The sequence below is a fragment of the Ovis canadensis genome, chromosome 16 (assembly GCF_042477335.2).
Source record: "Ovis canadensis isolate MfBH-ARS-UI-01 breed Bighorn chromosome 16, ARS-UI_OviCan_v2, whole genome shotgun sequence".
Lineage (NCBI taxonomy): Eukaryota > Metazoa > Chordata > Mammalia > Artiodactyla > Bovidae > Ovis > Ovis canadensis.
The window spans coordinates 75,186,105-75,211,314 of NC_091260.1; the positions used below are offsets into that span (position 1 = coordinate 75,186,105).

At 40.7% G+C, this 25,210-nt stretch overlaps 1 protein-coding gene across 1 annotated transcript in view; it reads left to right on the top strand.

Annotated features, from left to right (window-relative positions):
* Positions 1–25,210, top strand: part of CTNND2 (catenin delta 2) — a 1,126,037-nt gene that overhangs the window by 679,091 nt on the left and 421,736 nt on the right. The window contains exon 9 of the mRNA XM_069556073.1: positions 15,191–15,446. Coding sequence (XP_069412174.1) covers positions 15,191–15,446 — 256 coding nt within the window. The remainder of the gene's footprint in view (positions 1–15,190; positions 15,447–25,210) is intronic.

The window sequence follows — 25,210 nt, forward strand, 5'->3', positions numbered from 1 at the left end:
TATATTTTGAATTGAACACAACCACAGGCCACGAGAAGAAGGACAAGTGTTTTCCAGAACATGAAGCTGTTTGCAAAATAACTAGTTAAAGATCACGATTAAATTTGTTGGAGAACACTTAGCTTAACTATAAGATCAATATAATTAAGAAGGTACAGAGAACTGCACTTGGTCTGAAGCCTCCCATGGCTGAGTAAACTTAGAGAATATTATGGTGCTAGTTTGCAGACACTAGAGCTGCCTGCATTTCTAATCATACACGTTATCCCGGTCAGGGGCCAGGATATGGGGATGCTGAAGCTGTGGTCCAAGACTTGGCATCAGGCTCTGCATCTCCAGACTGTTGTAACTTCCAGTTCCCAAGAAGTAGATCATAGCAATTCTGTTAAACTGTATTATGACACTAAATTATATGTTTTGAAATATAGGCAAGCTAAGTTGCTTTTATAGCTGATTATTGATATTTGCATTTCAATATTTCACCCTATCATAGGAAGAAAGGCACAAAATACTCCTTTATTTTACTCTTGATGTTGTAAGTACCATCCAGTGTTAATAATACATATCTTGGTTTAGATAGAAAGAATACCCATTTATTCTTCTGTCAGAGTTTCTCTTACCTTCAGCCTGCTTAATTTGCTTCAGGCTGGAGCTGAACTATTTTTGCATTTAGTTGTTGCATATTATTAGCTAAGGTAATTTTATTTCCACACAATCCCTTATAAAAGACGAAGATAACCATCTCGGTGACATTCAATATCTAATTTGAAGAAACACTGACAACAAAAGGGATTATGTTGGTTCCCTGTTCAATATTCATATGCTCTTAGAATTAGCTCTTGTTGATAAACTTCTGGGGGCTTAATGAAAAATCAGCTGCAAGAGGAAAAAAGTATTTGATTCATCAATGCCAAGTTAGAGGCAAGGGAAAGATGTTCACACTTTTAAAGAAACAATGATAACAACAAAACTAGTGTTTTCTCTAAGCCAGGGGTTGGCAAACTGTGGCTTATGGTCTAAATCCATCTGGTCACCTGTCTTAGCAGTGCTTGTGGGTTAAAAGTGATCATCGCCTTACGAAATGATTTGCAACCAAAAGACGGATACTATTTCGTGATATGTAAGAATCATATGAAATCCAAGTTTCTGAGCCCGTACGTGGCCACCCCCAGTTGCTTTCAGATCGTCTGTAGTTGCTGTCACTCTGCCGTGGCCCAGGGCAATAGTTGTGACAGAGACCGTCTGGTCAGTCAAGCTGCAGATACTCACTTTCCGGCCCTTTACAGGAAGAGTTTGCTGCTTCCTGGCCTCAGTCGTCAAAGGAGAACCAGGCTGAATGAGTGAACAAGTGCTTTTTCTCCTGTCTCTCCTCTGAAAGAACGCAGAAGTATTCTGAGCGCTTCAGAGGGGACAGTCTGTTTGCCCGGCCTTTCCCCTGTAACAGTAATCTCTTGCCCCGGCCGAGATCTGCTGAGGTGTGACATCCACAGGCCCAAGACGCCATTCCTGCCCACATCTTTGAAACTGAGGCACTTTTGAGGGACTGTGCTGTTTCCACAAGGCTACAGAAACTGCCAGAAGTGCCAGGGTGGTCTCTTGAGGATAGGTGGGGGGAACGTCACTGCTCCAGCTCCTGGGCATAAAGCCACAAGCCCTCTCTCCTTCCCACCAGCTCAGGTTACTCCTCCTTCCTACACTGAATTCATCACAAGCCCTTCCCCTTCCCTGGCTTACTGTGCAACTCCAGGGACTGTCCCTATCAGAACCTGCATGGTTGAGAAAATGCTTTTAGCCCAGGTATATGTCTCTCCCTTGGCTTCCCAGGTGGCCGTAGTAGTAAAGAATCTGCCTCCCAATGCAGGAGATGTAAGAGACATGGGTTCCATCCCTGTGTTGGGCCAGTCCCCATGTTGGGACAATCCCCTGGAGAAGGGCATGGCTACCCACTCCAGTATTCTTGCCTAGAGAATTCCATGGACAGAGAAGCCTAGTGGGTTACAGACCATGGGGTCCCAAAGAGTCAGACATGACTAAAGCACGCAATATGCACAAATCTCTCGCTTATAAATTACCTACATATTATACAATATTATTAAATTCTGGCTAGTAAATTCAGGATTAAACTTTAATAAAGAGACACTTTAAGATTGCTTTCCCATATCCAGAAGGTCATTTTTCACATCCTTCATGTTATATGCACCCCACCGTTAATGCCGCTACTGATGCAGACCTTTAGGAAGCTTCCAGAGCCAGAGCAAATACCTTAATTCCTTATGAGACAAGAACATGTTCTTAGGAGGCCTGTTAGATGTGAAGTGTTCAGGGGCTGCAGACTTTAGGCTCAGGTTGGTCGCCAAGGTGCCTCTCCAGTTTTACCTCTCTGCCATTAGGTAAGGCCACTGGCCAGAGGTCCTTCAGTTCCATCTGTGGATCATTTCCAGAGATACGTTGAGGAGAGTGGGCCAGGGGAATTGAAGGCCAGTTGCCCGTCTTCAAGGAGTCACCACTCATGAATGAAGTCAAGGGTACTGTCCTAAACAACTCTATAATTACAAGCTGGTGCCGTAGCATCAAGCAGCTGAGACAGGGTAACAAAAGCACAGAGCCTATTGCCGCACTCAGGGATGGTTCCAAGTGCTTGGAGTATGTTTACTAATCTTTAGATCCACCCTGTGGAGGAGGTGGTATTTTGATGACCACTTTGTAGATCAGAATACTGAAACATAAAGACACTGAGTGATCTCCCCGAGGTCACACAGGTTGTATAGAGCCAGTCTTTAGACCTTCTCACCCAGGCAGTCTTGCCCTGGAACCTGGACTCTTAACAGTCATTTTGGTTGACCTTGTATTTATAAAGGTCTTCATTCAAAAACTAAATAAGTATATACCCACTTTCATCTAGAGTGCCTCATGGTCTCCTATAAGTCTATCAGGCAGTATCCATTGAAGACAAACCAGGTGCTTGATGGGCTCCAGACCCAAAGAAGCTTAAACTGATTCCTAGTCCTTACACGTGTTCAGTTTAGTTTCAGTAAAGGGCATACAATATGAAAAAATGAGGAAACAGGAGGTAATACGTTAAAGGCTAAATGAATATTCCAGACAAAACTGAAGACAAAGTATTCAGTTCAGTTCAGTCGCTCAGTCATGTCTGACTCTTTGCGACCCCATGAATCGCAGCACGCCAGGCCTCCCTGTCCATCACCAACTCCCAGAGTTCACTCAGACTCACGTCCATCGAGTCAGTGATGCCATCCGCCATCTCATCCTCTGTCGTCCCCTTCTCCTCCTGCCCCACATCCCTTCCAGCATCAGGGTCTTTTCCAGCGAGTCAACTCTTCGCATGAGGTGGCCAAAGTATTGGAGTTTCAGCTTCAGCATCAGTCCTTCCAATGAGCACCCAGGACTGATCTCCTTCAGGATGCACTGGTTGGATCTCCTTGCAGTCCAAGGGACTCTCAAGAGTCTTCTCCAACAGCACAGCTCAAAAGCATCAATTCTTCAGCGCTCAGCCTTCTTCACAGTCCAACTCTCATATCCATAATGACCACTGGAAAAACCATAGCCTTGACTAGACGGACCTTTGTTGGCAAAGTAATGTCTCTGCTTTTGAATATGCTATCTAGGTATTAATAGCAGCACAAAACAACACATGCTCTCGTTTTTTTTTCCTGGATAACCTATAGCTCAGGATGGTACTATGACTCCTGACCCCTCCCAGGATATCTTTGTGCTGTTTCTGGGCAGGAAGTGGGGCTGGGGGACGGTGTCCCCCCTTGGTCCCCCAGTGCTGCAGCCCTGCATCTGTCTGGCATTATCTTCTGTGGCTTCTCCTCTTGCCCTGTCCTGCTCACCCCTGTCCTAACTGAATCTGGGCCTCCCTCACTCCAGACACCACTAGGGCCATCCTGAGTTATAGATTGTGCTAGAACTGAGAGATACCCTGAGATGACTATACAGAGAAGAGCAGGGAACAGCTGTAGTCCTTGAAGATGAGACAGGTTAAAGCTTCCTAACTCTCCCCACTAAGGTGGGGAGAGGTGATTTCTCACTTAGCTTTTTCTTCTATGCCCAACCTACAGCGTCTTTTTCCACCTCTCCTTCTTGGCTTCTGTAGTTAGCCTCTCACCCTTGTTACTTTATTACAAAGACTAATTTCAATCCCAGAAACCAACTCAGACAAGGAGCGCAGTCTACCTTTGGGTGGTCAGAAAGGTCCACAAAGCTTTCCTTAACCAAAGAATTGTTGTGGTTCAGCCAGCTCGGTGGTGTTTGACTCTTTGTGACCCCTTGGACTGCAGCATGCCAGGCTTCCCTGTCCTTCACTGTCTCCTGGAACTTGTTAAAACTCATGTCCATTGAGTTGGTGATGCTATCCAACCGTCTTGTTCTCTGTTGTCCCCTTCTCCTCCTGCCTTCAATTTTTCCCAGTATTAGGTCTTTTTCCAATAGTTGGCTCTTTGCATCAGGTGGCCAAAGTATTGGAGCTTCAGCTTCAGCATCAGTCCTTCCAATGGATATTCAGGGTTGATTTCTTTTATCATTGACGGTTTGATCTCCTTGCAGCCCAAGGGACTCTCAAGAGTCTTATCCAGCATAATTGTTTGAAAGAAACAGCTCTTTGGCCTTTAGCCTTTTCTTTGTCCAGCTCTCATAGTCATATGTGACTGCTGGAAAAACCATAGTTTTGACTATATGGACCTTTGTAGGCAAAATAATGGCTCTACTTTTTAATACACTGTCTAGGTTTGTCATTGCTTTTTCTCCCAAGGAACAAGGGTCTTTTAATTTCATGGCTGCAGTCACCATCCACAGTGATTTTGGAGCCGCCCAAAATAAAGTCTGTCACTGTTTCCATTGTTTCCCCATCTATTTGCCATGAAGTGATGGGACCGGTTGCCATGATCTTTGTTTTTTGAATGTTGAGTTTTAAGCCAGCTTTTTCACTCTCCTCTTTCACTTCCATCAAGAGGCTCTTTAATTCCTCTTCTCTTTCTGTGTAAGGGTGGTGTCATCTTCATGTCTGAGGTTATTGATATTTCTCCCAATCTTGATTCAAGCAATCTTGATTCAAGCTTGTGCTTCATCCAGCCTGGCATTTCTCGCAATGTACTCTGCATATAAGTTAGATAAGCAAGGTGACAATATACAGCCTTGAGGTACTCCTTTCCCAATTTGGAGCCAGTCTGTTGTTCCATGTCTGGTTCTAACTGTTGCTTCTTGACCTGCATACAGGTCAGGAGGCAGAGTAAAGTGGTCTGGTATTCCCATCTCTTTAAGAATTTTTCACAGTTTATTGTGATCTACACAGTCAAAGGCTTTAGCATAGTCCGTGAAACAGAAGTAGATGTTTTTCTGAAATTCTCTTGCTTTTTCTATGACCCAATGGATGTTGGCAATTTTATCTCCAAAAAGTTACCTAACCTTGATGTTAGAGACTTACGTACATGCATTTGTATACATTTGTGTACATGTTGGAGGATCAGGATTGGAAGATCTCACTTCTTGCCTGTTTTCTGCTGCAGGCTGCTGGATGGTGATGCATACAGTAGGGTTCACAACTCACACACACAGTCAACTGGATTTTATTCATCCAAGCTGGCACTCTGTGGGCCATGCCTAGGCCAGGGAGTAGCACCTGAAGAGTAACTCCTGCCCCTATCCCAGACCTCACTCTGACCCTTTGTGCTCAGGCACCCCAGCCAGTGCTGGACAATGTCAACAACAGCAACAAAAAGCACAACATGAGAGTTGTGAGCTAAGTTTTATTTGGGGCAAAATGAGGACTATAACCTGGGAGACAGCATCTCAGAGAGCTCTGAGAAACTTCTCCATAGAGGTATGGGGGAAAGTCAGGATATGTGTGATTTTAGTGAAAGGGGAATACATGCAATCAAGCACACATTTTGTAGAAGGTTGCTGCTTTTGTGAAGAACAGATGTCAGCATTTATGATTTTAGTGCTTTTCTCGATGCGAAGAGATTGGGCTCATAAAACCATTTCCTGAAAATAACTAGCTGAAGATTTGTTCTGCCAGTTTTGCCCCAAGCAGAGTGCCTCATTCCAGATCTCCACCCTGAACTCCTTTCAGACATGTTGAAGGTCAGCAGTCACAGCATCTTGTGATTTAATCCTTGTAGAGGCAGATGGCAAATGCCAGTGTTTAGTGGGCAACAAGACCTGCAGACCTTTCCACACTACCCAGTCCCAGCAGAAGGGAGCAGGCTCTGTGACGACCTGCCAGCCTCCCTGGGCTTGGATGTGGTCTTTGCCGTGAGGCATGGAGAGTAGAGCAGTGGCCCACATGCATCAGGATAGGGTTGGGACAGGAAGCAGCATGGTGGCCCCACAGCAGCACAGTGACCCAAAAAAGGGTCAGTTCCTAAATCAGCAGTGGTCCCCACTCATCTCCCCAAATGCATCCCTCCTCTCTCCCTGCACAGGGAGGCCGGATCATGTGCCTGCAGCAGAGAGACCAGGTCAGTGAGTGAAGAGTGGGATGGTGGAGCAAATACCCTCAACTGTTCTTCTGGGACCATCCACCCAGTGTCTGAGACCTCACTTCTTGCACAGTGAAAATTTGAAGAGGCCCTCTTTTAACTAGGGTGTCTGTTTAAATAAAACATACCTTTTGTCTGGGATAAGGGCTTGTCCATATCAGAGCTTATATAATAAGGAGCACAGCCAGACAAAGACTGTGTGATACTCAAGGATTTGTGTGTGGTGAAGTCTATTAAACTGAAACTAAATAACACAGATTTTTATTTCAAACTCAAGCATTTCAGTGACTGTCTACTTAGGAGTCGTTTGATTAACACAAATACTTGACTCTGACAAACCCCCGTGACATCTTTCTAAACTAGCAAAAGTGGCCAACATCTGCTGAGATGCTAGTCCTGTGAATTTCCTTTCAGATAAATGTGATCCTGAGTGGAGGAAACAAGCTTTCTATGGTGAATGTGTCAGCTTGTAATAAAGAATGAATTATCATAGGTACATAGCAAGGGGAAAATTTGCTAAATATCCTGATGAGATTGACAAGTATTACAGTATAAAAAGGAAGAAGAATGTGATGAAAATATTTGCCTGGATGGCAAAAGCATTATTTTAAAAATTTAATTTTCTGCAATAATAGCTATTACTTCATAAAGTTAAAGAGCGATTACATATCTACTTTACTTTTGTAAAATTTTGCTACTATTCTTCAATAAAATATAAATAACATTTTCAATTAAAATCATCATTTGAGTCCACGAAAGGTAGAATATTAACAGTTTATTATTTATTAAGTGCTGTCACTTCAAATTATAAAAATGACTACTTCCCATTAGAACAAGTCAGATTTGATCCTCTATAACCTCTTAGTTTAAAATTTTACCTCTTTTAAGTCTAAAAAGTCAGGGGTACATTATTACCCAGTTGGAAATTTTTAATGAGTCTAATGATAAATATCATCTTAAAATCGAGGAGAGCTTCCAGATTCTTAGCTATATCAATTCACCAAAATGGTAGAAATACAAAGTCTAATTACAGCTGAAGGAGAACAGAGTGTTTGCTGGTAGATCAGTTGATAAAATTTAAAAACAGCAACAAGCCTGGTGGACTGCAGTCCATGGGGTCACAAAAAGTCAGACACAACTGAGCGACTGAACAACAGCAACGAGCAACCACATCAATAATAAACATCAACACTAGTAATGAGCCCATTACTACTGAAAATCCTGCATTAAATGCCTCTCCTCCACAAACGTAATGACATATGAAGTTAAAAAGAATTGTGTTAAATTTACCCTTGGATATTTTTTCGTTGACCCTGATGCTGGGAAAGATTCAAAGCAAAAGGAGAAGGGGGTGACAGAGGATGAGATGGTTAGATAGCATCACTGACTCAATGGACATGAGTTTGAGCAAACTCTGGGAGATAGTGAAGGACAGGGGAGCCTGGAGTGCTGCAATGCATGGGGTCACAAAGAGTCGGACATGATTTCGTGACTGAGCACATCTTTCCGTTGAGCTTACTTTGGATCAACCTGCGTAGACTGCAGAAAATTGGAAAGATATTTATGGTTCAGTTCTAGATGATAATACTATTGGGAATATAGTAGATTAGGTAAAGTTTCCTCATTTCTGAAATGATAAAGTCATTATTATTTAAGTAATAACTTTATAAGTATCTAGGCTGGCACTTCCCTGGCGGTCAGTGGTTAAGATTGCACCTTCCAATGCAGGAGGTGTGGGTTCGATCCCTGGTCAGGAAGCTAAGATCACACATGCCTCATGGCCAAAGAACCAGAACATAAAACAGAAGCAATATGGTAAAAATTCAATAAAGACTTTAGAAACATATCTCATAAAAAAAAATCTAAAAGGAAAAAATTATAGGCCGTATTCTTGGACCCATTGTCACCTTAGCCATCTTTATTTTCTAAACTTGCAGAAGGAATATTATTTAATTATAATATTATAATTAATATATAATTAATATATTATATAAGCTTGTTTGCTTCCTTTATATTTTATAGCATGTGTAAAAGTATTTTATGTTTTCATATTTCTATCTATACAAATATACATAAAAGCAAAGATAAATAATACAAAACCATAAATAAATGTTTTTCTTTCTTCTGTTGAACCCTACTTTATATTCCATCCCCCAAGTTTCTTCAAGTGCCAGAGTCTTGTATTTTACTCTGTTCTTTTTTTTTCCTCTTTCAGTAAATAATGCATGTAACCATCTCCTCATCAAAATAGGATGTTTGATTTTTATTGAAAAGGATCTCTCTTCCCTTCTTTCAAACAAACACAATACACCTGTTTTTTGTTTGTTTTTTTTTTTTCTTTTCTCTCTACACACTAAACCTTTATTTGTGTAGCTCTATGGAAAACAGATAATGTCATGAACAGCATGAAAAGGTGAAGTATCAAGTCAACTGCTGAAGAAGCTACTTTAAAAATCTCCCGAAAGAGACCAGCAGTGTGGTTCATTGAGTTGTAAGCGCTTATTGAGGGGAGAAGGGGCTGTTTGCAGAGCAGGTGAGATGAGAGAGGAGTGTTTACCGAGCTGACAAAGCACCCTTTATGTCAAATGTTTGCCATAATAAGGTTCAATTGAGTAGAGTAATCCTCTAAGGTGGGTGATTTGGCCAATGGAGCTCTAACTCAAATGAGAAAAAAACATATACCAGGACAGAAATTAAGCAAAATTTTGCATTAAAGAAAAAAGTCTGTTAATGGTGTGATCAGTATCAGCTTATCTGTATTAATAGAGAGTCACAGTCTTCATCAGCCACACCGCAGTCTCAACAGGCATGGCACAAAGGGAGAATTCAGTCCTTCTCTGTTGAAATCATTCCTTTACATCATGCTTAAAAAGAAAAAATAAGGCATTACATCATTTGAGATCTGTTAGTTTCTCATGCATTTTCCTCTATATATGATCATATACGCTCAGTCGTTCAGTTGTGTCTGACCCTTTGAAACCCCATGGGCTGTAGCTCACCCACCAGGCTCCTCTGTCTATGGGATTCTCCAGACAAGAATACTGGAGTAGGTTGCCAGTTCCTTTTCCAGGGCATCTTCCCAACCCAGGGAACAAACCAGTGTCTCCTGCATCTCCTGCATTGATTGACAGATGGATTCCTTACCCCTGAACCACCTGGGAAGACCCATGTGATCATATAATCTACCCTTTAAAACAGCCTGTTTTTCTCCCCATTTGTATTGCTTTTTGCATTATTTTTCCTTGCATTGATCAGTCTCTAATTTATTTGAATTGTGCAATATCCATTTGAATTTATATTTTGAAATTCTCATCAGGTACCCTATGTTTTGTGACCTAAGAGAAGTCGAAACTATGGCTTCAGGAATGATACTTCTGAAAGGCCATTTGTTAAATGATACAAATGTGATTGTCGTTTTTAAGTAAGATCTTTCTGAAAATCGTTTACCTGCCTTAGATTTCATAGTCTACCCACTTTTTTTTAATATAATAATATCACTGATTAAGACTCAAAACACTTTAAAATTAAAATTAAGTATATGTATCCTATTCTTGATTTTCCCAGAAATAAAGATATTTCTGAATATCAATAAATTCAATTAAATAAGAAATGGTATAAATTTGCACACCAAGGTGTAATAATTTTTTCCTATATTATTCAAGTTGTTGTTCCTTTTTATAGACCCATCTCTTCTCTGTACTTTTGGGAGATGTTTCCCTTAATTTTAGGCCTCTCATGAATTTTTCTAAGTTTTCTCACTATGTTAGGTACTTCAGTAATACACATATTTGAGATTATAAACCTGGTCCAGTTTATAAAGCTGGTAGTTGTGATTATAAACCTGGAAGTGGGGTTCAAGGGTTTGAATTCCTTCTCTTCTAAATATAAGGCAAACTTGGGCAAGTTATAGCATCTCTCTGTGCCTGTTTCCCACTTGTAAAGTGACAGCACGTTTATTATAGTATTGGGTTGTTGGAGGAAATAAGAGTCAGTCAGTTAGTTCAGTCGCTCAGTCGTGTCCAACTGTTTGTGACCTCATGGACTGCAGCTTGCTAGGCCTCTCTGTCCATCGCCAACTCCCAGAGTTTACTTAAACTCATGTCCATTGAGTCAGTGATGCCATCCAGCCATCTCATCCTCTGTCATCCCCTTCAATCTTTCCCAGCATCAGGGTCTTTTCTAATGAGTCAGTTCTTCATATCAGGTAGCCAAAGTATTGGCGTTTCAGCTTCAGCATCAGTCCTTCCTATGAATATTCAGGACTGATTTCCTTTAAGATGGACTGGTTGGATCTCCTTGCAGTCCAAGGGACTCTCAAGAGTCTTCTCTAACACCGCAGTTCAAAAGCATCAATTCTTCAGTGCTCAGCTTTCTTTATAGTCCAACTTTCACATCCATACATGGCTACTGGAAAAGCTATAGCCTTGACTAGATGGACCTTTGTTGGCAAAGTAACATCTCTGCTTTTGAATATGCTATCTAGGTTGGTCATAACTTTTCTTCCAAGGAGCAAGCATCTTTTAATTTCATGGCTGCAGTCACCATCTGCAGTGATTTTGGAGCCCCCCCAAAATAAAGTCTCTCACTGTTTCCACTGTTTTCCCCATCTATTTGCCATGAAGTGGTGGGACTGGATGACATGATCTTCGTTTTCTGAATGTTGAGCTTTAAGCCAACTTTTTCACTCTCACTTTCATCAAGAGGCTCTTTAGTTCTTCACTTTCTGCCATAATGGTGGTGTCATATTCATGTCTGAGGTTATTTCTCCCAGAAATCTTGATTCAAGCTTGTGCTTCATCCAGCCTGGCATTTCTCATGATGTATTCTACGTATAAGTTAAATAAGCAGGGTGACAATATACAGCCTTGTATTTCCCTTTCCCTATTTGGAACCAGTCTGTTGTTCCCATGACCTGCATGGAACTGTTCTAACTGTTGCTTCCTGACCTGCATGCAGATTTCTCAAGAGGCAGATCAGGTGGTCTGGTATTCCCATCTCTTTAAGAATTTTCCAGAGTTTGTTGTGGTCCACACAGTCAAAGATTTTGGCATAGTCAATAAAGCAGATGTTTTTCTGGAACTCTCTTGCTTTTTTGATGATCCAATGGATGTTGGCAATTTATTCTAGTATTGGGTTGTTGGAGGAAATAAGAGTACACACTAGTTAAACACTTCCAGTAGTTAGAAAGTCTGATACCCACACTTTATATCAGGCAAGGACTTGTTACTCCATGTGTTATATCCAATCTCTTTCCTAACATGAACTGATTTCAACATTGTTGAGTGAAGTCTGAGTGAGTGAAGTCGCTGTCATGTCTGACTCTTTGCGACCCCATGGACTGTAGCCCACCAGGCTCCTGCATCCATGGGATTTTCTAGGCAAGAATACTGGAGTGGGTTGCCATTTCCTTCTCCAGGGGATCTTCCCGACCTGGGGATCAAACCCGGGTCTTCTGCATTGCGGGCAGACGCTTTACCATCTGAGCCACCAGGGAGTCCCTTTCAACATTATTAAGTAGTAGTAATAATAGTTGTTGTTCAGTCCCTCAATCTTGTCTGACTCTTTGCCACCCCATAGACTGTAGCATGCTAGACTCCCCTGTCCTTCACTATCTCCCCCTGGAGCTTGCTCAAATTCACGTCCGTCACAGATGCCATCCAACCATCTCATTCTCTGCCGTCCCCTTCTCCTTCCGCCCTCAATCTTTCCCAGCATCGGGGTCTTTTGCAATGAGCCAGCTCTTCGCATCAGGTTGTTTTGCCCTTACTAGGCATTAATAGCTTTTCTTGCCTTTAAAACAAACAGGCATCCCATTGGGCCCTTGTCTTCTTTTCACTTTACAGTCAGGAAACTGGAGCTTTGAGGACTCAGTTACTTGCCAGATACAAATGATTGACTGGAAAGCCCAGATGTGGCCCTGATTGTTAGCTGCAGAAGCCAAGCTCTGAATGTGGCGTTCCCTGACATTTCATCAAAAGGCCAGTGCCAGTGTGGAATATATATCTGAGCCTAACAACATTCATGAACTGCCCTTCACCTTTTCTTCTCCTCTTACTGGGAGACGTTGTCTTCTTGTTCCTGCTTTGTTAATTGCATTTCACACTCTACTTTCACCTTTTGGTCCAGTCTCCCTTGCAGCTTACGTGATCTTAGGTCCCCAACCAGGGACTGAACTGTTCCCCCTGAATTGAGAATGCGGAGTCTTAACCATGGGCTCGCTAGAGAACTCCCTATTCCCTTAAAATTCATTCATTCCTCTGATATTTTTTAAACTTATATTATCATTTTTTAACAATAGTATTTTGTCGTGTTTCAGCCTCCTTTTTTTTTAACATTTTATGTTTCAGCATTAAATCGTCATTCTTGCCATTTTGCCTTCACTTCCTATTAACCGCTGTATTCTAAAGTGTTAGTAACAAATAATTTTGTATAGAAAATGATTTTTCTAATATTAGTAACCCTTTTAGGAAGCTTTAATGTAGATATTTAGTTCCTGAATGAAAAAATTGTATTTATCTGAAAAAAATGTCAGGTTATCGTTCGTTTTCCCTTTTGCCTTCAATTTGCTGACTGGCTTTTCACAACTCATCTAGAAAATGAAACTCTGTTTACCTCTGGGCATTTGTTCTTTCAAGAGCGTGGTTAGGCCTGGCCTGCATTTTAAATCCCTGTTCCCATGCCATATAGCACATTGTTCATAAATATTAAAATGTGAATTTTAATTAGACACGCTTGCAAAATTTTGGAGAAAATATAAATGTTCCAGAAACTGCCTAAAGACATAAGACAGATTTTCTGGTTGTGAACTTAATTTTTTATTAGTCTAATCTAATGACTTTGAAATGCAATCCATCAGGGCAACCCTTGTCATTTCAAAACCTGAGTCTTTTGGGAGTATACACACTTTTTGTTTAGAAAGTTTTCTTAAATATTTTTCTTGTCTTCACCATGTCATGGTGCCTGGTCTCCTGACTTTGGTTATTATAAGATTAAGTTTTAAAAGGTCATTGGAAATGAGAAACCCTGACCTCTTAATTAAAATCAGTTCTCATATTAGAATATATTTCTCCAGTTCACTTTGCAACTTTGTTTTTATCATTCTGACATGAAATCCTTAACTTCCTTTAATATTAGACTAGTATTGTTTTCTTTCTTTTGTATTTGATTTTGAATATGTCATCTGTTGTGAGAGAGAATAAGTTTTATCACCATTTACTGGGTAGTGCTCAAAACATCTGAGTTGTAGGATATGATTGATAATTGGAATCTAATTCTGTGTGGAGCTTGCATGTTATAAATGGTCATATCTAGACACAGGATATATTTTTTATGAAGTTTAGCTAATTTACAATGTTGTGTTAGCTTCAGGCGTACACCAAAGCGGTTCAGTCTCATATATATATATATATATATATATATATATATATATATATATGAATATATATATTTGTCTTTTTCCAGTTTCTTTTCCCATATAGTTTGTTGCAAAATATTGAGTAGAGTTTGCTGTGCTGTAGGGTAGGTCCTTTTTGGTTATCTATTATACATATAGTAGTGTGTATATGTTCGTTCTGAGCTAGAAAGTAAAGGTGCCAACTAATATTAATCACGGATAATGATCAAACAGTTATTAACAAATCACATTCTATTAATATGAAAGATGCTATTTTCATTGTATAGGTCACCTAAATCTTAGATGTCAAGTATTTTTGAGGACCAGATAAAAATAATGATAGGAAACGGACTCCAGAAAACCCAGAAAGGAAACAAAAAGCTGAAATTCAGCTTGGAAATAGTCAAACCGATTTTAGTAACTGGCGTCAGATCTTCTTCCGACAATTTAGGCGTTATTGAAAAGATGCAAATACTTCTAGAAAAGCCAAGTCAGCACCTTATTTTGTCTGCGTGGCAATTGGGTGGGTCTTCATCGCCTCTGGCATGCCTACCCTTCACCAAGTGTATTTGTTAGTATGACAGCTCAAGTTGAAAAACAGACATATAAAAATCTTGTGGGTGTTGAACTTTACAAGAACTGTCCTGTCCTGCATTTGATGCCCTAGCACTAATTACAGACCCATGTCCGCCTCCACCCCCATGGATACACGCCCCCTCACTTTTCCTTGTTTTCTTTTATTTGGGAAAAATTAACCACATTACTAAATATGTTTCACACCCTTCATAAAACTAATCTATCATCCCCTGAACGAACACTGCCTGAATTTTCTCAGCTGAAACAATGAAGAACTCACTGCCCATGAGTCCTTGGAAAATATCCCTTCCATTTCTTCTGGGTTTTAGCTCCATGCAGAGTCTACTTGTCAGATAAGCAGACCTCTTCCTGGAAGTCAGTAAGCAGGAAACACATCACAGAGGCATTTTCATCCCAGAGATGAAAGGGTTGTTCCTAAATACTGGGTTGGCCTGAAAGTTCGTTCAGGTTCTTCCCTAAGATGGAATGGAAAAACCCCAACGAAGTTTTGGGCCAACGGAATAGCATGCTAATTGTCGTTGTAGTGGATAACATTGGATGCGTTAGTTCAAATGTAACAATTTTGTTAATTCTTTCAAACCCTTGTGTGTTGTTGTTTTTTTTTTTTTATGTGTGTAATTTTCCCCCTGCCTAGACCTGGTGAACCGTTTCTGTGAGCAGGTCCTCAATTTTTTACTCTGTCCCTACTTTCCTGCCCTAGCCCCGTCCTCCCCCGGTGTCGACTCCGTCCCCTTGCAGCGCGCAGGCAGCCAGCACGGCCCGCAGAGCGCCGCCGCAGCCACCTTCCAGAGGGCCAGCTATGCCGCCGGGCCCGCCTCCAGCTACGCGGACCCCTACCGACAGCTGCAGTACTGCCCTTCCGTCGAGTCTCCGTACAGCAAATCCGGCCCTGCCCTGCCCCCCGAAGGCACCTTGGCCAGGTCCCCATCCATCGACAGCATTCAGAAAGATCCCAGGTGGGTACCAACCTTTTCGTCTCCCCCCACTGCTGCTAAAGAGGTATTCCAACCAGACCTGTGACTGCATGATTGTTTTTTGTTTTTTTGGGGTTTTTTGCATCACTTGATTGCATCCATGCCTCTGGCTGAGGATGAAAGGGTTGACTTTGGTTGACACTCATCATCTTCTGTTTGATTTGGAATATGGATGTTGGTCATGGATCTCTAGTACCTTCTGCAGTTCAGTAGCAAAGACTATCTTTTGATCGGAACGTTTGTAGGTGCTTGAGGGTTTCAGCTAGTTGTGAGATCTGGAACAGCTTTCTGTGATGCAGTAGAAACAGGATGGGAGGTTGTATCATTTGACTTCAGACAGTGTGGTCTAGGTATTTTCTTGTCTCAGGAGAAGCATGCTTTGTCACCTTGTATGTTTCCATTCATGACTGAAAAGTGGTATACAGGTTACACTAAAAATTGAAAATTTTTACCAGGTTACACTAAAAATTGGAAATTTAGAAAACCTTTGTTGCCTTCATTTTTGTGTCTGAAAATAAACATTGGCTGAAGTTGTTTTCGACATTGATTACAAATTTGAATATAATGTATTAAAGAAGTTGTCATTATTGATAATATTTTATTTTGCTTTCTTGTTTCAACAGTGGCCAAGGCTTTAGTGATGCTCTATTTCTGAAATTGGAATTAATTCCTGTAGAGTTAAATGATGTTTTATTCATAGGCATTTGATTTATGCAGAGTCCCATAAATATATATCTGCATCTGTGAATACTATAGATATGTCAGGTTCCTGGTATGTCTTTATAGCAGGCATCTGACTTGATTCTGGTAGTATACTTAAAATTCATCTCAAGGAATTTTCGGGTATTTTCTACAGCACGCAATACGAGTGTACTGTATTGAGGGGTTTGCATAGATTCTTTTGTAAAAAGAAATCACCTCTACATACTTAAAAGGCAGAATGGGACCAGTTTATGGTATTCTTTAAGATAGCTTCTTTAGCACAATTCAAGCCTACTTGAAGGGCTTATGTTAAATATTGTATGAGGTAAAACCTCCGTTGTAAAGGAGAATTATAGTAAGTGTTCACTGTTAACTACTAGAAATAAGAAAAATTCTTATATTTGCATTATTCAGCATCCTGCTCCTCTAGGCTTTCAGTCGAAACAAGGATCTCTGTCATTTTTGTCCAGAAACTTGCCCTAAATCCTTTGGTATTCTTGGCAAGTGTGGGTACAATACTCTTCAGATAACATAATGCTCTCTATTTATTTATCTTGAAATTTTGCTATACTGGGATATAGTTCATTTACAATATGTTAGTTTCTGCTGTATAGCAAAGTGATTCAATTATGCATATGTATACAATCTTTTTTATATTCTTTTCCATTGTGGTTTATCACAGTATATTGAATATAGTTCTCTGTGCCATATAGTAGGAACTTGTTGTTTATCCATCATGTATATAATAGTTTGCATCTGCTGATCCAAAACCCCCAATCTATCCCTTCTCCAAAGCTCTCTATTTGTAAATATTCTTTCTAAATATGTTATTGAAAAGATGTGGAAATAGAACATTAGCATACTCTTTAGGAAACGCTAAATAGGAAAGTACATAATTGAATTGGCAGTGCTTTATTTAACATTTAAAATATAAATTGAGGATAAGTATATAATCTTCAGTGAAGAGGTTTTTAAATTTCCACATTAGGGGAATTTGGCCTAATAGGAATCCAAATTTATGTTTCTCTCACTACAGCTTAGCTTCTTTATTTCATAGTATATATTAAATGTGCTATACTTTTATTAAATGACATATCCTTTTCATTTTATATTGCTATCCCTTTTATAGCCTTTTTTCTTCTTTCAGCATATCGTCATCAGACTATCATCTTTTCAAGTTATGGATTATGTGACATGTATTTAATGAGTGCCCACTATAAACCAAGAAAGAGAAACACCTGTCAGAAATGAGAGTGAATAAGAATATATTGGCCACTCATCCTTTGTAGGTGGAAATTTATATCCAAATCAGTGTTATATGAATTGCAAGTTTACTATTTTATTTTTAAGAATGCTAATGTCAAAAAGAAAAACAAATATTGTATATTCACTCATACGTGTGGAATCTAGGCTTCCCTGGGGGCTCATACGGTAAAGATTCTGCCTCCAGTGCAGGAGACCTGGGTTCGATCCCTGGGTTGAGAAGATCCCCTGGAGAGGGGAATGGCAACCCACTCTGGTATTCTTGCCTGGAGAATTCCATGGACAGAGGAGCCTGGTGGGCTGTATACTTCATGAGGTTGCAGAGTCGGACATGACTGAGCAACTAACACGCACACATACATAAGGAATCTAGGGGCCTTCCCAGGTGGCACCAGTGGTAAAGAACCTGCCTGTGATGCAGGAAACGTAAGAGATGTGGTTTTGATTGCCGGGTTGGGAAGATCCCTTAGAGAAGGGAATGGCAACCCACTCCAGTATTCTTGCATGGAGATTCCCCATGGACAGAAGAGCGTGGTAGGCAGCTGTCCATAGGATCACAAAGAGTCAAATACGGCTGAATCGACTTAGGACACACACACATGGAATCTAGAAAATGGTACTGATGAACCTGTTTGCAGGGCAGGAATAGAGATGCAGACGCAGAAAACCAACTTGGTGGACACAATGAGGGAAGGAGGTGTTGGGATGATTTGAGAGAGTAGCACTGACATGTATATATACTACATGTGTAAGGCAGCTGCTGGGACACTTCTGTATAGCACCGGGAAGCTAGCCTGACCTTCTCTGATGACCTGGAGGGTGGGATATGGGGGCCAGGATGGAGGCTCAGGAGAGAGGAAATATATATATACACACACACATATATATGTATATGTATTTATGGCTGACTAGCATTGTTGTATAGCAGAAACCATTCACAACATCATAAAGCAATTATCTTCCATTAAAAAAAAAAAGAATGCTAAGCATTGGCTTTAAATAGATGTCACTTCTGAAAAAAAATATTGTACCACCATTCTAAGGTCAGATACAAGCAAAAGAAAGAGAACCAGATCTAGAATCGGAATTGAATAATTATGGCTTAGTGTAAAGAGAACTAATAACCTGGCATCATATGAAATGAGTATATAAAATACAATAATGCCTTTCTTGTAGAGTTTCTTTTTAAATAAAGGAATGTGTCAGAATGTTCAGATTTAATTGAGACATCCCAAGTCTAAAATTGTAGTCCACAATCTAATGCTTCTTTTATGATAGCATTTTTGCATCTTCTTTTGAAGAATGAACTTTGGTCCTTCCTAAGTGAGTGTTACTAGAACCAATATCTCTTATGTCTGGGGTTCAGAGTAGTTTATCTCAGCATTATAATTTATGATTTAAACTTTTCCAGCTTTTAGGCTTCTTTCTAACTTTTATGCATACATTTTTGGAGACAGTGTGTTAAAGTTTTTTTATGTATTATTAAATAGCCAACCATGTAAGCCTCTTTACCATTGCAAACATATTTTTAGAGCACATTACAATTCTCAAAGCACTTTTCCTTACGTCTTTGATGTAATTCTCCTTTGTGAGAGGAAACTGATATCCGCACATTTTGTGCCTTAAATAAGTGGAGAATTGGAAAAATTGACCCATGTATATGCAGGCTAGGCTCCACACTCTTAGGCACATATTTGCATGGACATTTATATTTATAAAAAGGAAATGGAAATTGCATACCATCTTTCATGATTTTCTTGGAGGATGAGGGAAACCGCCAGTTTGCTATGTGTAGGAGTGAATGAAGGTACTGATACAGATTGTCTAAATAGGTCTGGTCCGTCTGATAATTGCTTATGGCATGTGTGGTCTTTGCTTTGTTTTCTCTTTCTTTCTTTTCTAAAATGTGGCTTATTCATCTTACTGCAGACCAGTGTCTTTTTTCTATTAACGAGTTTCAATGAGGAATTTTGAAGCAAACCTCCTATTTCAAAATAAGAATTTGAAATCAAGATAGCCCCAATTCAGTCATTAGACTGGAAACCAGAAGCTTCCTGTTATCTTTTTTTTTTTTTTTCCTTTTGGTGTTTTGATGACTGATGTGTATGTATATATTTTGGCTACTTTTTTTAATTCAAATATAGTTAATTTACAGTGTTATGTTAGTTTCAGTTGTTCAGCAAAGTGACTCAGTTTATATATATATACATATATGAAATTATATATATGTATTCTTTTTTAATTTTTAGAAGAATTTTTCTAAGTCATAGAATATGAAAGGATTCATCCTAAGTAGCTGGCTTTTTTAAGCTTGCTTAGCTGAATCATATAGATCGGAGCAAAACTTTGGACTTTCCACTTTTAACTGCTTTTGTGTATTCCAACAAAAAATGCACAAAAACCTTTTATACAAAGAGGTGATAGAATTTGATTTCCCTAAGTCAGCAATCACTTTGAAAAGTTTTTACATAATATTTACTTCATAGCAGCCTATGCTGAGAACTATTTGTTAACTGCATATTATCTTCCATAAGATGTGAATTTCTTAAGTATCATCACAGCTACTATGTTGTTGGTGCTATGCCAAATACTGAGTTTAATACATGTTGTTTTTAAGCATGTAGGTTGTATAAATCTTAAAATGAACTTATATGAAAGGACTCAGTAACATTGGAAGTGATCATTCATAGCATCTTTATTTTGAAAATGTGATTGATGAAATAACCAGAAAAAAAGCAATACTCATGTACCTGGCATACTGATGGTATTACAAATATTCTTGTCCATGAAAGAAGAAAAAGTTATGGCTAATACATTTACTGACGTAGCTTAATGTGTAGGCTGCATCACGAATAGCATCTTTTGGTCAAGTTTGATTAATCCTGTATCAGGGTATTATAAGCCTTGATGTACACCGTCTCAAAAGCAGTTTTTCAAACATGATAAAGGAATCTAACATTTTGCAAACATGATTCACAATGAAACTCTATATTCTTTTTGTTATTCATTGTAACAGATAAATAAATATAGTGACATATCCTTGATGCTGAATTTGAGCCCAAGTTAGCAACTGGACTTTCACTTGGCTCTCTCAAACATGTTCTCCATGTTTTACTTCAAGCCACAGTATTTGACCAATAATCTAAAACCATGAAATTTTAAAGAATTACCTAGTGTCTTACTAAAATTATTATTGGATTTTATATTAGTAGATATTATTAAAAATACTGCTTATAAATATCACCGTTGTTGTTTACTCTCTAAGTCATGTCCAACTCTTTTCTGGTCCTATGGACTGCAACCCACCAGACTCTTCTGTCCATGGGATTTCCCAGGCAAGAGTATTCGAGTAGGTTGCTATTACCTTCTCCAGGGGACTTTCCAAATCCAGGGATCAAACCCACATCTTCTACTTTGGCAGGTGGATTCTTTACAGCTAAGCCACCTGGGAAGCCCCATTAATATCATTAGGAAAATCTAGGTTGCAGTTTCCATGGTGGCTCATAGCTTCACTGAGTTATGCAAGCCCCTTCACAACAACAAGGCTGTGATTCATGAAAGGGATGGTTCATGACGAGTATGAAAAGACAAAAAGATATGACATGGGAAGATAAGCCCCTCGGGTTGGAAGATGTCCAGTACACAGCTGGGGAAGAGTAGAGGGCAATTACTCTATGAACTAAATAAAATCCCTTATGATTATTCGGTGGAAGTAACAATAGAGTCAAGGAATTAGATCTGGTGGATAGAGTGCCTGAAGAACTGTGGATGGAAGTTGTTAATATCATTCAGGAGGCAGTAACCAAAACCATCCCAAAGAAAAGGAAATGCAAGAAGGCAAAATGGTTGTCCAAGGCGGCTTTACAGATAGCTGAGGAAAGGAGTGAAAGGCAAGGAGAAAGGGAAAGATATGCCCAACTGAATGCAAAATTCCAGAGAATAGTAAGGAGAGATAAGAACACCTTATATGAATGATGCAAAGAATTAGAGGAAAGCAATAGAATGGAGAAGGAAATGGCAATCCACTCCAGTATTCTTGCCTGGTGAATCCCATGGACGGAGAAGCCTAGTAGGTTACAGTCCATGGTGTCGCAAAGAGTCGGACACGACTGAGTGACTTCACCTTACCTTACCTTACCTAATAGAATGGGAAAGACCAGAGATCTCCTCAAAAAATTGGAGATGTCAAGGGAACATTTCATGCAAGGACGGGCATGATAAAGGACAGAAATGGTAAGGGCCAAACAGAAGCAGAAGAGATTAAGAAGAGGTGGCAAAAATACACAAAAGAATCATACAGAGAAGGTCTTAATGACCGGGATAACCATGATGGTGTGATCACTCACCTAGAGCCAGACATCCTGGAGTGTGAAGTCAAGTGGTCCTTAGGAAGGATTACTACAAAAACCTATATAAAAATGGTTAGATAGCATCACCAACTCAATGGGCAGGAATCTGAGCAAACTCCAGCATCAGTGTTCTTTGCCAGTGAGTTGGCTATTCACACCAAGTGGCCAAGGTATCGAAGCTTCAGCTTCAGCATCAGTTCTGCTAATGAATATTCAGGGTTGATTTCCTTTAGGACTGCCTGGTTTGATCTCCTTGCTATCCAAGGAATTGTCAAGAATCTTCTCCAGCACCACAGTTCAAAAGTATCAATTCTTCAGCATTTAGCCTTCTTTATGGTCCACGTCTCACATCCATACATGACTACTGGAAGAACCGTAGCTTTGACTATGCAGACTTTTGTTGGCAAACCATAGCTTTGACTATGCGGACCTTTGTTGCTTTTTAATATGCTGTCTAGGTTTGTCATAGCTTTTCTTCCAAGCAGCAAGCATCTTTTAATTCCATGGCTGCAGTCACTGTCTGCAGTGCTCACTGTCATTCTTGGCATGTTGTGACTTCCAGAAAAAAGACACCGTCATCTGAAATGTGGGCCCAGTGAGAGGCCAGCACCAGTGTGTAGAGAAAATATGATAGTTCTGAACTGCTGTGTTTTGTTCGGTTGCATCAGTTAAGTAGAGATGCCCCAGGTGATGATCTTGGGCAGCCCTGCCTGCTCTCCCCTCCCACGGGAGGAGGAGAGGAGGTCTGGGTTATAAAGGGCATCCAATACATGGGGGAAATGACTCTTAGCCAGTCATGATTCCGGGTGTGATGTTCACCTGCCCTGCCCTCGGTGTCCATGTATTTAAAACAGGAATCGTAAAAGCACCTTCCTGATAAAGTAAGGTGAAATATGTTAAGACCTTGAGGTCTTTGGGACATTTCCTGGCTTAGGGAAGGGCCCACTGTTACCACTGCTGCCTCTCTGCTGGCACCTCAGCTCCTGCCGTGAGGGGCACCAAGGTTAGAGCTGAGAATGGCCCTTGGGAGTCAGAGACATGGAGAAAGTGATGAAGACAGAGAGGCCGTGAGCTGTCTGGTGGGAAAGACCGAGGCACAGATCCTGGGGGATGCCCTGCTAAGCGACTGGGGAAGGGGAGGGACCTAGTGAGGTGGGAGCAGAGGCCAGTGAGGGGCAAGGAGGGAGGGCACGTTGAGACCTGGGCCCTCCTGGCCAGGACACACAATCAGAAGATGGAAGAGAAGATGTCCCTGCAGAAAGGATTTTGTTTGTTTTGTGAAAGCCTGCTTTTCAGGATTCCTTTTATCAGTTAAAAGGAAAGTACAGTTTACACACAATACTTGTCTGTGCACGTATTGATTTCCAGGAGCCCAGATTACTCATTTTGCCCTCTGTCTTCAGCATCACTAGTAGGAGTGAACGATTGCATTTCTCGAATAGTTACTCATTTCTAATATGACATCCCCTACCCCATTTGTACCAGAGTGGGTTCCGGCACAGAGATCTCGACCGCATCACAGAAGTATGAGTGATGGATCAGAGGTAGTCAAAGCTGATTAGTCACTCTACCTGGGGTCCTAACTAGTTGGTTAATGAATCATTAGCTGATCCTCAGCAGTTGTGACTGTAGAAATCTCTGTTTTGTGTTTTTCGGGTTTGCAGACTTTCCTCTTGACAGCCAGCCAGTTCTTCCCCTCAGTCCACGTACTTTTGGTAAAACAGGCTCTACCCTCTGTTCAGTAGGTGAGCCTGTAGCTCACACCTGTTTCCAAGAGCCTCCTTGGGGTCTCCATCTACTAGCAAAGTCCCCAGCGGTGCAGAAGAGCCTGAGAAACTCAGATCCCTGTAAAGTGGGCCGTGTGCATTCTGGACTTCCCTGCCTCATTTGGGGCAAGAAGCCAAGTCCAGGCCCTCTAGACCCCATCACAGAAGCAAAAGCTACTGTGCACCCTCCCTCTCCTTCCAGGAGAATTCCTTCTGCCCTGCGTATTCTCTCTGGAGTTGGCCATGGTGGTTCTAGGTTTGGTTTCCATAATGAAGCCCGGATTGTTTGCCTTGCTCAGTTAACCTGTGTCTCTGATGTTTCACCTGTGTGTCCATCATATATCCTAATGCAGACTTTCCAGAACTTGCCTTTAACCCCTCTGCTTAAAACCAACTACTCTCACTCCCTGTCCCAGGAACTAAGAAAGTATTTTTTCCTCTGATTCAATGGGCTTCCCTGGTGGCTCGGATGGTAAACAGTCTGTCCACAGTGCGGGAGACCCAGTTCGATCCCTGAGTTCAGAAGATCCCCTGGAGGAGGGCATGGCAACCCATTCCAGTATTCTTGCCTGGAAAATTCCCTGGGACAGAGTACACTGCCAGGCTATAGTCTATTGGATCACATGAGTGGGACATGACTGAGCGAGTAACACTTTCACTTTCCTGATTCAAAACAACTGGAAACTTGCATTCAGTAGTTAAATTACCATGAAATCTTTACCAATTAGGTTTATAGGAGAGATGAACTTTGTTGACACCATCCAGCATCAGAGGACATCAGCTCCCTAGAAGTCAGAACTCTCTGAAATATCAAGCATCTTTAGTCTTAATTTTAAGGTCCCTGTAATGATAATTACAATGATAACATCAAAATAAGGATAGTTCAGTGCAGTTCAGTTGCTCAGTTGTATCCAACTCTTTGTGACCCCATGAACAGCAGCATGCCAGGCTTTCCTGTCCATCACCAACTCCCAGAGTCCACCCAAACCCATGTCCATCAAGTCGGTGATGCCATCCAGCCATCTCATCCTCTGTCATCCTCTTCTCCTCCTGCCCTCAATCTTTCCCAGCATCAGGGTCTTTTCAAATGAGTCAGCAATTCGCATCAGGTGGCCAAAGTATTGGAGTTTCAGCTTCAGCATCAGTGCTTCCAGTGAACACCCAGGACTGATTTCCTTCAGGATGGACTGGTTGAATCCCCTTGCTGTCCAAGGGACTCTCAAGAGTCTTCTCCAACACCACAGTTCAAAGGCATCAATATTTCAGCACTCAGCTTTCTTCACAGTCCAGCTCTCACATCCATACATGACCACTGGAAAAACCATAGCCTTGACTAGACAGACCTTTGTTGGCAAAGTAATGTCTCTGATTTTTAATATGCTATCTAGGTTGTTCATAACTTTCCTTCCAAGGAGCAAGCGTATTTTAGTTTCATGGCTGCACTCACCTTCTGCAGTGACTTTGGAGCCCAGAAAAATAAAGTCAGTCACTGTTTCCCCATCTATTTGCCATGAAATGATGGGACTGGATGCCATGATCTTAGTTTTCTGAATGTTGAGCTTTAAGCCAACTTTTCAACTCTTCTCTTTCACTTTCATGAAGAGGCTCTTTAGCTCCTCTTCACTTTCTGCCATAAAGGTGGTATCATCTGCATATCTGAGGTTAT